Source organism: Microcebus murinus, chromosome 8 (assembly GCF_040939455.1).
Source record: "Microcebus murinus isolate Inina chromosome 8, M.murinus_Inina_mat1.0, whole genome shotgun sequence".
NCBI lineage: Eukaryota > Metazoa > Chordata > Mammalia > Primates > Cheirogaleidae > Microcebus > Microcebus murinus.
The window spans coordinates 100,237,523-100,250,739 of NC_134111.1; the positions used below are offsets into that span (position 1 = coordinate 100,237,523).

The following is a 13,217-nucleotide window of genomic DNA, read 5'->3' on the forward strand; positions in this document are numbered from 1 at the left end:
TTAATACTTCTGGTACAGAGCCTAACTGCCTCTTTCCTGGGGAGATTTAGTTTCAGTTTCTTGGGTGAATGTGCATTTTATAAGATTTTTAAGAAAGGAAATTAAACGTTAAAAGATTTTAAGTACTTTTCTTTTTATATAATGTCAGTAAGAAAAGCCAGGAAAATTGGGGTTGGGTTTTTTATTTATTTATTTAATAGATATAATCTATTTTCCACCATTTTGTTTGTTATGGCAGGTACCAAAGTACTTTTAAAAGTTAACATTTATTTTGATTTTGTTTTATTTGAGCAGATGTGCATAATAAATTAACCTATCTCTATTCTTCATTGTGGGCTGGGACAATATTAATATCTAGGTTTTGGGCATTTGACACACAAGTGATTTAGTTTAATTTAACATAGTTTGATGCTCTGTACTTGTATAATGTTTAGCATGTAAATAATATTAAATAGATAAAATGTGGCCTGCTCAGGCTAAGTGCTCAGTGTGAGCATTAATATAGGTATATGGCATGATTGGCTATATTAACCACTGTGGGCCTGAGTTTCCTCTTCTGTAAAGTGAGTAGTTTAGGGTAAATGGTAGGTCTGAACTTGAAAATCCCATGAGTCAATAGGCATTAATTGATTTTTTCTTCTGTCTCTTTTTCTCTTTTTTATGTAGGAAAAGAGGATGCTGGTGCACCAGTTAAAAAAGATGAGAGCACCTCCATGTCACAAGACATAAGAGCTTTACCAGAGAAGTCCCTGCAAAGATCAGCAAAGGTCATTGCCTACAGATTTTCTCTACTTGTCCAAATGGCTATCATCTCAGCTACTTGTCCAAGGTCTCTCATGTGACTCAGTCAGGACTGCAGTTGGTCAGTTAATCAGAAAAGTCAGTGGAACCATGGAATCATGAAAAGTGAATTTCTAAAAATAACTTTAAATATAAATATATATCTGTTTGCCTGACTTTAAAGGATCAAGGCCTTTTCTTTGAGTATGGGTGTGTTGATTGGAATTCCACATCATCTTTCTTGCTTAATCCACACTTGTAATGTGGCATTTGTGACTTTCAGTTTTGGTTCTTTATAGTGGAGTGAGAATTTAGACACTGGAGAAGCAATGTGAATAGAAACTCCCTCTGGATTTTTATAGTTTTTGCTCCAATTTTTTTTATTGTTGTTATGCCCAAACCTAATTAAAAAATACATTTTTAATAAGTCTTTTAGTTTTTATGTAGTATTCAACTTAGTTATCATAGAAACAACAATTATTTTATATTCCTGTCTCATTTTTTTGTATAATTTAATTTTATTCTAATTGTATTTATTAAATTTACATAGGCTAGTGGCATATTCAGATATGGAATCTAACACAGTTGACTCAAGCTGCGCAAATATGCAGATGTGGGATCAAACACAGCTGACTCATGGTGGCAGAAGTGGTGCAAGGGCAAAGGATAAAGTGGCATAACATCATGAGGCTTTTCGTGTACCAGGGGCAGCTATCAGTGTGTTTAACTTGGGAATGCACTGTGCTCACTCCACCTAGCAAGTTGGTTAAGAGTATATCCGTCCTGTATATCAACATGAGGAATTTTAAAATTATACTCTATATATTACTCCCATTGCCCACCCAGTTGTCCAGATCTTTATTTCAATAAGCATTTTGAGTACTGACCACGCACTAGGCAGCATGCTAGGTGTGGAAAATCATAATGAATGGGAAGTCTGGGGGCAGGGTCTGGCTCACAGACCTGTTTTGTTTGAGTATTTAAAAATTTTGACTTCATAGCTTACATTTTAGAAAAGGAGGGGGGAATGTTCACTTTAAAAGTTAGACTTCTGGCTTCTCTTGTCAAAACAAAATATCCAGCAACACTGACTGAACCACATTCCTAAATGGCTTTAGTCAAAGCTGAGCACCAGTAAAGGCAACCCTCTGTTGATAGAACTTGTGTTCTGTAATTTGCTACTGCCTTCCAACTGTGCCTTTCCTCTCTCCTCTCCCCTCCCACTTCCCTCATTTCTTCTCTCCCCTCTCCCCTTTCCCTTCACTTTTGGATAGTGTTTCTTAATGAATTCAGCCTAAAATTACAAGGCAAAACAGTACTTGCATGGTAAACTTATGCTGTGGTAGAGTCATTTTCATGATAACTAATATTGTATGAATCACAAGTAATGCAATAATGTCAACCTGCTTTATACACTTCCTGTGTTGTCAAAAATTAAGACAAGAAGCAAGAATTTCTGGTTCACACAAAATGGCATAGACTTGTTTCTTTTTGCTCTTCCTGCTAAGTATAACTATAAACCCTGGAACACATAAGAGGTGACCAAAGGAAAATTCTGAAAAGTGAAAAAAGGAAGACAAACTAGTTAGGGACCCCAGAATTAGAAAAAATCATAGTGACAGGGACAACTCTCATCAACAGACGGTGACTCTGGCCCAGTGTTTCTGAATCCTAACCTAGCAGTAGGCGGTTACCCCAGATAGACTCATTCCTCACTCAGGTTTAACAGAAATCCATCCAGCAACACCAGGCAATCCAGGCAGCATCTGTAAGGGGAGTCTACTGGGAACCCAGATGCCAGTAAGTGGCCAGGAGAAGGGCTCTCCTCCCCCCTAGGTCTGAGACTTCTCTCTCCCACTGAGAGATACCAAGTATCTGAGGCTTCAATCAGGAGGATCCCACCAGAAGTAGCCCAGCCCAGGAAACCTCTTTGTCCCCATGGGCCTGAGACTCTCATCTCCTACCCAGCAGCAGCACTGGACAGCTTGAGGTCCAACAAGCATCCCAGTTTGGGACACCCCTTTGTCCTCACAGGCATGAGTCTCCCCTCCTTCACCCAGAGATACAGGATAGCCTGGTGGCATTAGCAAGGAAGATCCTGCCATAATGGGGGTGTGGGCCAGAAAGCCTTTTTATCTCTGTGTGTCGGACACTTCCCTCTCCCATTGAAAGACACTGGGAAGCCAGGTAGCACCAGTAAAGAGATCCTGCCACAACAAGAAACCCTGCAGGCAGGAGATTCCCATTTCATACTCAGACAGACCAGGTGGCTTGGCCTGAGGAAATTCCTTCCACCCCCACAGGCAGTAACAGTGAAGACCAGTGGGAGCCCCAGAGGCACCTATGAGCCAAACCTAGCAAAATAGCACTGTAAAGACTCTGTAAGTGAAATTGTCATTGTCACTACAGCCCACAAAAGTAAGCCAAGACCTGCATGCTAAACCCAAACAGGGTGACTGCCTTCTAAAATGAGAAGATTTAAAGGAAGCCCAGAGTCTTTTAACATGATAGCCAAAAGATCCAGGATACAATTGAAAACCATCTGTCATACCAAGAACCAGGAAAATCAAAATTTGAATGATATAGTCAACTGATACCAATGTCAAGCTATTGCAGTTATCTGACAGTGATTTTAAAATAGCCATCATAAAAGTTCTTCAGTAAGCAATTAAAAATTCCCTTGAAACATTGAGAAGATGCAAAATGTCAGCAAAGAAATTGAAGTTCTAAGAACAAACCAAATGGAAATATAGAACAGAAAAATAATAGTAGAGTAGAGCTGACGCAGCGTAGAATCAGTGAAGTTGAGGACAGATCTATAGAATTCACCAAATCTGAACAAAAAGAAGATAGACAAAAAAAAAAAAAGTGAACAAAGCCTCAGGGAGTTGTGGGATAATAACAAAGATTCAACATTCAGATAACTGGAGCCCCAGAAGAAGAGCATACATGAGTGGGAATAAAAGAAGAGATTGTGCTGAGGGGGACAGGTAAAAAGATATCTTCAGAGATTTTGAGGTTCTAGCAAAAGTTCTATAACATTAATGTATAATGGGATCTGTACAATTATAATTTCTTCTTTGCTGATCAACTCTATAGCTTGTGTTTAAGTTTAGAGAATACCAGTGGCTGGATTAAGGACTGTTAGGGTGGGTATAGTGGAAGGACCAGAAGGGTGGACATCCTAGGTAAGAGGACTTTAAGTGATGAAACATGGTCTCTCTGGGAGGGAGGAAAGGACCCAAGGTTTACGTGTAGCTAACAAACTTAGAGAACAGGCAAGGTGCTAGAAGTCTTGATGTGGTGAAGAAGCTTGTGGAGTGCGGCATGGGAGAGCAAGAGAGCTGCATGATGGATTAGTCTGAGAGTAGGTGTCAGGATTGGACTAGTTCCAGATAATGCTGAAATGTGCCCATGAGGGTGAGTTGCTGAAATTGAATGGAGCTGAAGGCTACTGGTGTTGAAGACATATGGGAACTGTGAGGATAACGTGTTGGCTGAATCATTCACGTGAATGGTAGAGGCAGACTATAAGCCAGGTATTGCAGAGTGACCAGAAGGTGAGTGGATGGCAGCAACAAGAAAGGCACTGCCTGGACCCAGAGAGGGTGCAGATACATTCATGAGGGAAGAGCAAAGGTCTGGACTTGGCAGTGCAGCATGGGAAAACATGGACACCTCCTCAGAGGCTGTGTGCGGGAGAAGGAGCAGCCCTTGCCTAAAGTTGCTGAGGCAGACAGCCTTAGGATAAACAGGTGCATGCAAGGAGGGGGGCTGAGTATTCTGGAAAAGGGGCACAGCAGATTGTTCACAACAGAAAGATGTTTTCCAAGGAGGAAGGAAGAGTAAGGAGTTAGAAAGTAGAGCATATAGGCTGGTCCGAAGGTAGTGAGTTATCTCACTTGATTGTTCACAGTCAGTTACAGATTGAACTCCTTATTCTACTACTTTCTCCCCTTCTCACTACTGCACTTGACTAGTCTTAAAAAAAAAAAAAATAGAGCATATAGTGGGACTTGAGAAGACAAGTGCCCTTTCCTGTGGAGTAGTGGCTGAGAGTGACTGGGGGAGAGGTGTGGTACCCTCCACTGGTTTGGAGGTTCTCTGCAGATAGACCGAAACCCCACCTGGTGTCAGAGACATGAATGAGAGAGTCAGCCAGCTCAACAGCAGTCTGAATTTTGGCTCAGAGATCTAGTAGAATGATGGCAAGTAATTCCAACAAAGGGATGAAACTGTCTACAGTGGGAAAAGAGAACAGCTCAGGAAGAATGCCATCCCGGGGGGGTGAAGAAGATTCACTTTCTTGGAAAATGCTTCTCTATTGGTGGAAGTAGCGTGTGCATGTAGTGGAATGGCGGTCTGAATCTTCACCTACTAAAATGAGAGATCGGGTTTAATCTTGGAAAGAAGGAAGGTTAAATATTTCTCCTTTCAGCTGTTGAAGGCATAATTAAGAGCAGTAAATTATATTTAATATATTTTTTTATTTTTTTTTTTGAGACAGAGTCTCGCTTGTTGACCAGGCTAGAGTGAGTGCCGTGGCGTCAGCCTAGCTCACAGCAACCTCAAACTCCTGGGCTCAAGCAATCCTTCTGCCTCAGCCTCCCGAGTAGCTGGGACTACAGGCATGCGCCACTATGCCCAGCTGATATATTTTTTTAAAAAGCAACTACTGTGATGTTCATATGAGATACTGATATTGTTCATGTGAGAAAAATGTAATGTGGAAAAAATATATAGAGCTATACTTCCCTGCTGAAATCCCACATATCTTCATAAGCACTTTCATCTGATTCATTCATGTATTGCGTAGTTTTTCTTGGATATGTGTAATTACGCTAGATACTTGCTGCAACCTAAGCATAGACTATATAGTCACAGAGCATCACTGATAAGCACTTCATTTTGATCTAGAAAAACTGCTGGATCCAGCTAGTTGATCAAATATAATAATGTCCTGCTGACTTCTCCCAACTGTTACCCAGTTCTAGAGATAAACAATATTGACTTTATCTTTGGTGTTTTCAGGTGGTTTACATCTTGGAGAAAAAACATTCTCGAGCAGCAACTGGCTTCCTCAAACTCTTGACTGATAAGAACAGCGAACTATTTAGGAAATATGCCCTGTTTTCTCCCTCAGACCACCGAGTGCCTAGAATTTATGTGCCTCTCAAGGACTGTCCCCAGGACTTTGTGACACGGCCTAAAGATTATGCCAATACACTGTTCATCTGCCGAATCGTGGACTGGAAGGAGGACAGCAATTTTGCCCTGGGGTAGGTGATCTCTGGTAGGAAAGGCCACAGGTCACAGGTAGAACTCAGTTTAAGTGGCTGTTGGGTAAACTTTTTGTGTATTTTAATTATTATTTCTTTATTAAAGCATGGTGCATGATACGTGGTATAGTTTGGTTCTGATTCTTCAGAAATTACTCGTAGCTGCCACATCAACTGGTTGTCTATATGTTCCTTGAATTACCAGGCAATCACCTTGTTTTTGTTTTTTGGCATGAAATATAAACACATTCTGAGCCTCTACTTATTTTGTTACATCATGCATCTGTCTGTACTTGAGTACTACAGAGAATTCATTGCCCCAATCTGTCCTCTCCTTTTAGACACTATAGTTCAAATATGCAAAGTCCAGGCATATTCAGAGGACCCCAGAGTCCTTTGCTTTAAAATGTGAATATGAAAGCATGTTTGAATGATGTGCTTTTTTGGTATTGATCTTCAAAGATTTTATCTATGGCACGAAAAATTAAATTACCCTACTGTAAGCAGGAAAAGGGTTTTATGTTTTTCTGGAAGCTGTCAGAAATCAATCTAAATTAAGTATATATGATATAATCCCAGAGCATCATGGATGGCCCCTTCATTTTGATCTGAATGAAACTGTTGATCCCAGATGTTTAATCAAATGTGGTGCCTATTTTCTTCTTAAAACTGGTGTTCATTTTGAAAGAAAAACCATATTAACTTTTAGCTGAGTCTTTAGGCCTTTATTATAGATGGCATCTGGTTTATGCTTCACAGGAAATGAATATAAAGGTAATCTAAAAAAAGTAATCTAGAGAAGAACCTGTTTTGATATTTATTTTTAGTCTAGTTTAGTGATTTGTTTGTTGGCCATCTAACTTGTATAGGATGCACCCACTTGGTCTGTGGTTATGAGAACCAACAGTGAATGAATGGCCACAATGTGCTGCTGCTTTTATCAGGTTTATCTTATACTTAGCTTCTTATGCCTAGCAAAGTAAGCCAAGTCAAATCTGTGTGTCATACTAATGCAATTTCAGAAACGGTACCCTGTGCCACTGTTTCAGTTATATGAAGGTCAGTGTGATTTATATGATCTCAGAGTCACTTAGGAATAGTTGTACTTTCTTTTTTGCTCTCAAGTGATATGATTACAGAATCATCATTTTAAAGCCTAACTCAGTATCCAGAAGTGACATCAGCCCTTTGAGCCCTAAATAGTCCTTCTCATGAGTTTGCCAGTTTCTCACCATCAAATCGAAAGGTCGAGTAATGGCTGTGGCACCTGGCCCCTGTTGATTGTGCTGCCACATTCTGTTTGGCAATGAAAAGGGAAGACTTTCACATCGAACCAGGAAATCCAACCTTGTCTTTTATCTGCCTTTCCGCCATATCCCATTGTGCGTACTTGATTAGGCTACTTCCTTAGTTTTCAGGTTGTAAGGTTGTGTTTAGGAAATCTTCATGGTATGAGTTTCTTTTATTACTTGAATGGCTTTATAAGTTTTTGTTTTATTTTTTAATAGCTTTAGCCATTACTCATCGGAACATTTTTCTTGAGGATAAATTACAACAGCATCCAAAAAGGGAGTCAGGCCTTTGAAGCATCGAGCACATTTGCTAGATTGAAAGAAAGAATATTTAAAAATGCTAATCATATATCAATCATGTAATTTTCAAAACAATAAATTGTAATACAATTATATTTAGATGGAAAATTATGCTTTTTTTTCCACCTTCTTGATATGAAGACATTACAAATGGTCTTTTATAGAAACATGTTCTTTGAAATCTTTGTATAACAGAAAATTTATTTTAAGAAATAAAACATAGCAAGTTTTCATGATGAAGCTCTCAGATGATGCCTCTCACATGAGGGGTCAGGGCTGCAGCTGTTGAGCATGTTGCTGGTCGCCTTACTGCCTTGCCATTTTGTTCTGGCTATCTGTTACTGATCTTTAGGAGCTGAGGTCACTGGTTCCTAACATGCTGTGCTGCCTAGTTTTCCTCCCTTTGCCAGGTTTTGATGGGGAGCTCCTGGGAAGATGGTACCTGCTGTGGGCATGAGTGTGTGTAGTTAGCTTCCACATAAACTATTCCTAAAAACTGGGTTTAGCTAAGGTGGCTTCCTTCTGAATTTCTTCTCAGCCCCTACACCTCTACCCTTAAAAGTATTGAACTTCCTCTGTATATGTAATTGCTACTAATTATTCAAATCCAAAGTCATTTCCCTCTTCTGTAAAGTCACTTCATGAGACAAATTTTGATCAACTGTGTGCAAGGTACTATGTATACTATATTATCTGAAAAATGCAAAGGTAAATGAGCTATGGTTTCTTTATTTAAGGATATTATAATCTAATGCAGAAGGGCTTGTACATAAATGTCATAGGTATAATTTGATCCTAAAAAATGGAATCCCATTTGAGCTAATTTAAATAAAAGTAGGGATTAATATAAGAAACTGGTGGTTCTTCTAAAAACCAAAGCAGGAAATAGAGGCCTCATGAGAAACTCAGTGCTAACAAGGCAGCAAAGGAACTACACCTTCTTTCTCAGCCCCCCTGACCAGTCAAGCCACCACGTGGTCTCTTTACCCTTTCTGTGTTACTCTGTTTCTCTCTACGTAGTAGCCTTCTACCTGCTCAATAGCAGACATGGTCCCCAAATGGCACTCCAGTCCTCTGCAGGTCACATACCAAAGTCTAGATCATAATTTAGGATTTCTTTCTTTTTCTTTGTTTTCTCTTTTCTTTTCTTTTGTTATCTTCATTTGGTTGAAACATAATACAGAATTTCTAGGATAGAAAATATTACTGATCTACCTTGAGATAGGTATTTTCCTTGCACAGTAGTTTTAGCCAGAGGTAGGGGTTCAGGGTCCCATGACTCACCACCTAATTAGCAGGACTGTGGGACTCAACTCTCTGGGAAAGAGCATGAATAAAGTAGATGACTTGAATGGGCTGTCTCTTTGAGCTCTAACTGTAGTATAAAATAGAATGTTATAAGTTCTTCCATAGGAATAAAATAATTTGGGGAAAGTTTAGAGGAGGTGGGTGAAGGGTGAACTCCAGGATCATTTCTTGGAGAACAGAGGCATCTTTGCTAAAAGATCACTCTGACTGAGTGTAGAGTGGATAGAAAGGGCCGTACCTGGCAGCAAGAAGTCTTAATAGGCTATTGCAGTAAGATAGATGAGGTAAGAGAACTTAAAATAAAGAATTTGAATGAAGGAAACAAAAGGAGTGAAAACATTCAGGGGAGATTAAGAAGATAAATTCTCCCAGATGTGATGACTGATTAGAAATGGGGCATGAAGGAGAAGGATGGACTCTTGGATGAACTTTCAGGGCTCTGACTAGGGTGAATGGGTAGATGCTGATGGCATTTCATCACAATTCACTGGGAACAGCCTTACCTCCTACTGTACCCTTCACTTATGCCTCAGTGCTTACAGTTTCCCATGCTGACTGTTTGGTCATAGCTCCAAACCTTTGTACATTACACTTTCTTTCCCAGCAGTGGCTTTCTCCTCTCTCCAGTGTTTGCTGGCTGAAGTACTCAACTTTTAAACTCAACTCAGTTATCCCCTCAAAAAATGTTCCCTGACTCACAGGCCTCCCTTCTGGTGCTCCCATAGCTTCTAATAATACCATTACTGTAGCTCTCATCTGTTTGGATTATAATTGCTTATTCAAGTATTTAACTTGGCCTTGAGCTTCTTTAGGACGAAGATACTCAGTGAACATTTGCTGGCCGGTCAGATAAGTAGATGGAAATGAGTTGATGACCCCAAGGTCTTGAACCAGGTTAAGTAGGAAGATGTTGTACCATAAATCAAGCTAGCAAACAGAAGGAGTGGTTTGGAACAGAAAATGATGAGAGCCAAGGTTCTATGACTTAAAAATTAATGTACGATAATAGCATATAGCAAGTATATAAACTCAAGTGGGGAATGCCAAATTTAGAAGATACAGATATTTAAAAAGATTGAATAGAATACACACATTAATAGAATATATGATGTTAGTAGCTTTGGAAGGGTCCTTAAGACCCTTTCTTTGGCCTCCCCTTCATGGTAAACATTGCTTCTCTGGCACCCCATGGTGCTTTGGGGCCTCTGTTTAAGGGCAGCTCAAAGAATATTACAGTATTGGAGACTTGCAGTTGTTAGAAAGTTATCTTCCATCTTGTCCTTACAATTGTCATGAGAGATCTTAGTTGAATCTCATTCACCTTTCTGTACATCACATCTACCACATTTTCATGAGTCTTAGTTTTGTAATACTATGAAAAAAACCCATAGGTAATTTGTTCTTAGTGAGCCTGTACTGGCTTTTAGGGATCACTGCCTTTTGTTATACATCACAACCTATTTAGTACTTTTAATTTTTAGTACTAGACTCTTGTCCAGGATAATTAAAAAGCCACATTGGCTTCTTTGCTGGAATGATCTGCAATTACATAATCAGATTTACAGTTTTAAGAGCTTCCCAACCCTCTTAAATCATCTTTCCCTTTAGAAACTCTTGCAGTGGAATTCATGCCTATATTTTCTCAGATCTTTAGGACATCCGCTATCCTAAAGTCTAGAGTTTACTGTCCCAGCTTTCCCTTCCAGGATGTCATGAGCATGGAGATATGATGGTCATTTGCTCCTAGATTTGTCTTGGTTTCTTCTTGAGTATTTAAGGATACATCTTGAAGAAAATGGAAATATTTTACAGCAGCTACTGTGAGGAACATAATAATGTTTCTTGGCAACACTAAAAGCTAACTGAAGATATAGGACATGAATTGACCTAGAGCAAGTTGACATTTGTATTATTTTATCAAGCAAGCTTTGGTGGCTTTGTGGGGTGGGAGAAGATGGAAAATGAATAGGTCAGTGCAGGTATAGCAAGGCTGAGAAATTTTTGGTTGAACATGGGATTGCCTAGGCTTAATGGGAGGCTATGGAAATGAGAAACAGAGCATGGGTCATAGTACCGCTGGTTTTAATGAGTGTGGACAGTAGGTTCCATTGGAGTGAATGACTGGGCAAAGTGAAAACAAAGGAAGGGAAATTCAGATTGCTGAGGCATGTGGTAGAGAAGGGAAGGGAAGTGGGTGCGTATGAGTCTGCACTGGGATGGTATCTCCTTTATCTCCTAGCTTGGCAGTTTATGGTTATTGTTGGACAGCCAGAAATATTTGTTGACTGATGGAGGCAAATACTTTTACTATTCCATTCAGTTTTGATAGATAACTTTCTTATGGGATAGGTAGGAATTGAGGAGGTGGTCACTAAATTACATTAAATACATTAAATTGTATTTAGTGGGAAAATGAAACAGTGACTAGACTGTTAGAACAGACAGACCAATTGTTTCATTGAGGGTAGGCTACAAGATTAGCAAACTGAAAAATAACTATATCCAATCTTTTCTCCTACACTAAGGAGTATTTCACCTTTTCCAGAGCATATTCCTTTTTTAAGGACTCTTCTGAGGGAGAGGCCAAGTTATATAACGTTATGAACTTGTATTACCAAACTTAGAGTTTGTGAGTCCTTTTCAGGGTGTATGACTCTAGATGGCTAGTAGACAAAAAGCAAATCAGGCTGAGGAGGGGGCTCTTTTTTTGTGACCGTTGGGCTCCACCTGGTGGCCTATAAGGATCAGCTTTGGAAAAACTACATCTTCAGTATTGAAAAGCGTCCTGGTCAAAGCAGAGCGGAAGTTAGATTGGAGAAGAATGGTCCTGTTACAGGCTTAAGTTACCACATTGTTTCTTTCCTTGAGGACCACTGTATGTAATCGTTGACGCTTCTTCCAAAGTCATTGTCTTCATCTACAATTTCTAGTACACTTTCTTGAAAATAATGTTTTAAAGTATTAGAGAACCTCAGATACCATCAGCCTTCTCGTGTGCTCATTAAATGCTTTCAGCCTCCTCTTTGCTCCCTTTGTATCACTACTAACTCACTTTTAAACTTCCAGACCTTTCCTCAAATCACTCGGTATCATTGAGCCTTACTTCTTTTCCCATTCTTTTATCTGTTTTCATTGATAAAACACTTTTGCTAAAGTCCCCATTCCTTATTTGCTGCCTTCTGCTATGTCATAATACTGAACCAGAAGAAAGGAAATTAACTTGTTCTCTCCTCCTGATTATAGAAAATAATACATAAATATGCAGCCCAAAACATTGTGTATTTGCTAAACTTCGTTTTCACTCTGTATTGTTACTGAAGTTCTGGGCCCTGGGTATAACTGATGTTTGCTTGTTCCTCTCTTGTAGGTTCTCAGGGCTATGATACCACTATATCTGATCGCATGGAGTTTCCAACATGAACCAATATGCATGACAACGTTTATTTAAAAGCTGTAATGATAGTAGTAATCACTGCAAGAATGTATAACTGTCTTCTGTGTATAGCCTAGTTTTAAGACCAAGAGTTTATCAGAATATTTAGTAGAGAAAAGATGATGAATGGCTGAGAACACAAATGTTGACTGTTAGGTGTCGCTGTTTTCTTTAAGGCAAAGAGGCCAATTTGTAGAACTTTCTTGTCATAATTTTTCTATCTGTAGCTGTTGTCTCCCCTCACCAAGTTTTTATTTGCACGTCACCTGGGACAATAGATCTGATGCTCATTTATATAAAATGCTTATATACAACCCCCACCTATCAACATAGGAAGTTTAGAATGTTGTTTCAGCACTGTGTGGATTAATTTTACAGTAGAACACACATGTAGTGTCATTTGTTATAGATGGGAACAGTATTCATGGAGTGAGAAAAATTTGAAGTGGTGATCATTATAAATATCTCTAATGAAGAAAACTTTCATAACTTTATTATTGTAATATCAAAATTAAGAAAAATTTTCAATTTTTTTCTTTTTTTCAAGTATATACATATTGATACTATTGTTAATATTGTTCAAATATGTACTGTAGACAATGAAAATTTTCTAGAATTTCACCCCCAGAAATAATCACTATTAAGGGTGTGGTATATATTTGACTAAAATATTATTTATTGACTTTAATTTCAAGTATGTTTCCTAGATAAAAGAATATATGTATTAAGAACACCTATATAATTTTTTAAACCTCGTATTAAAGCCAACCCATGAACTCACCAACTAGATTAAGAAGTGTAATATCATCAATACTGTTGAGGCTC

General features: G+C 38.9%; 1 protein-coding gene across 2 annotated transcripts in view; it reads left to right on the plus strand.

Moving 5' to 3' along the window:
- The window catches only part of DIS3L2 (DIS3 like 3'-5' exoribonuclease 2), a 328,686-nt gene that overhangs the window by 147,870 nt on the left and 167,599 nt on the right, over positions 1-13,217 (plus strand). For both annotated transcript variants that reach the window (XM_012791622.3, XM_012791623.2), the window contains exons 7-8: positions 667-767; positions 5,812-6,059. In XM_012791622.3, coding sequence (XP_012647076.2) covers positions 667-767; positions 5,812-6,059 — 349 coding nt within the window. The remainder of the gene's footprint in view (positions 1-666; positions 768-5,811; positions 6,060-13,217) is intronic.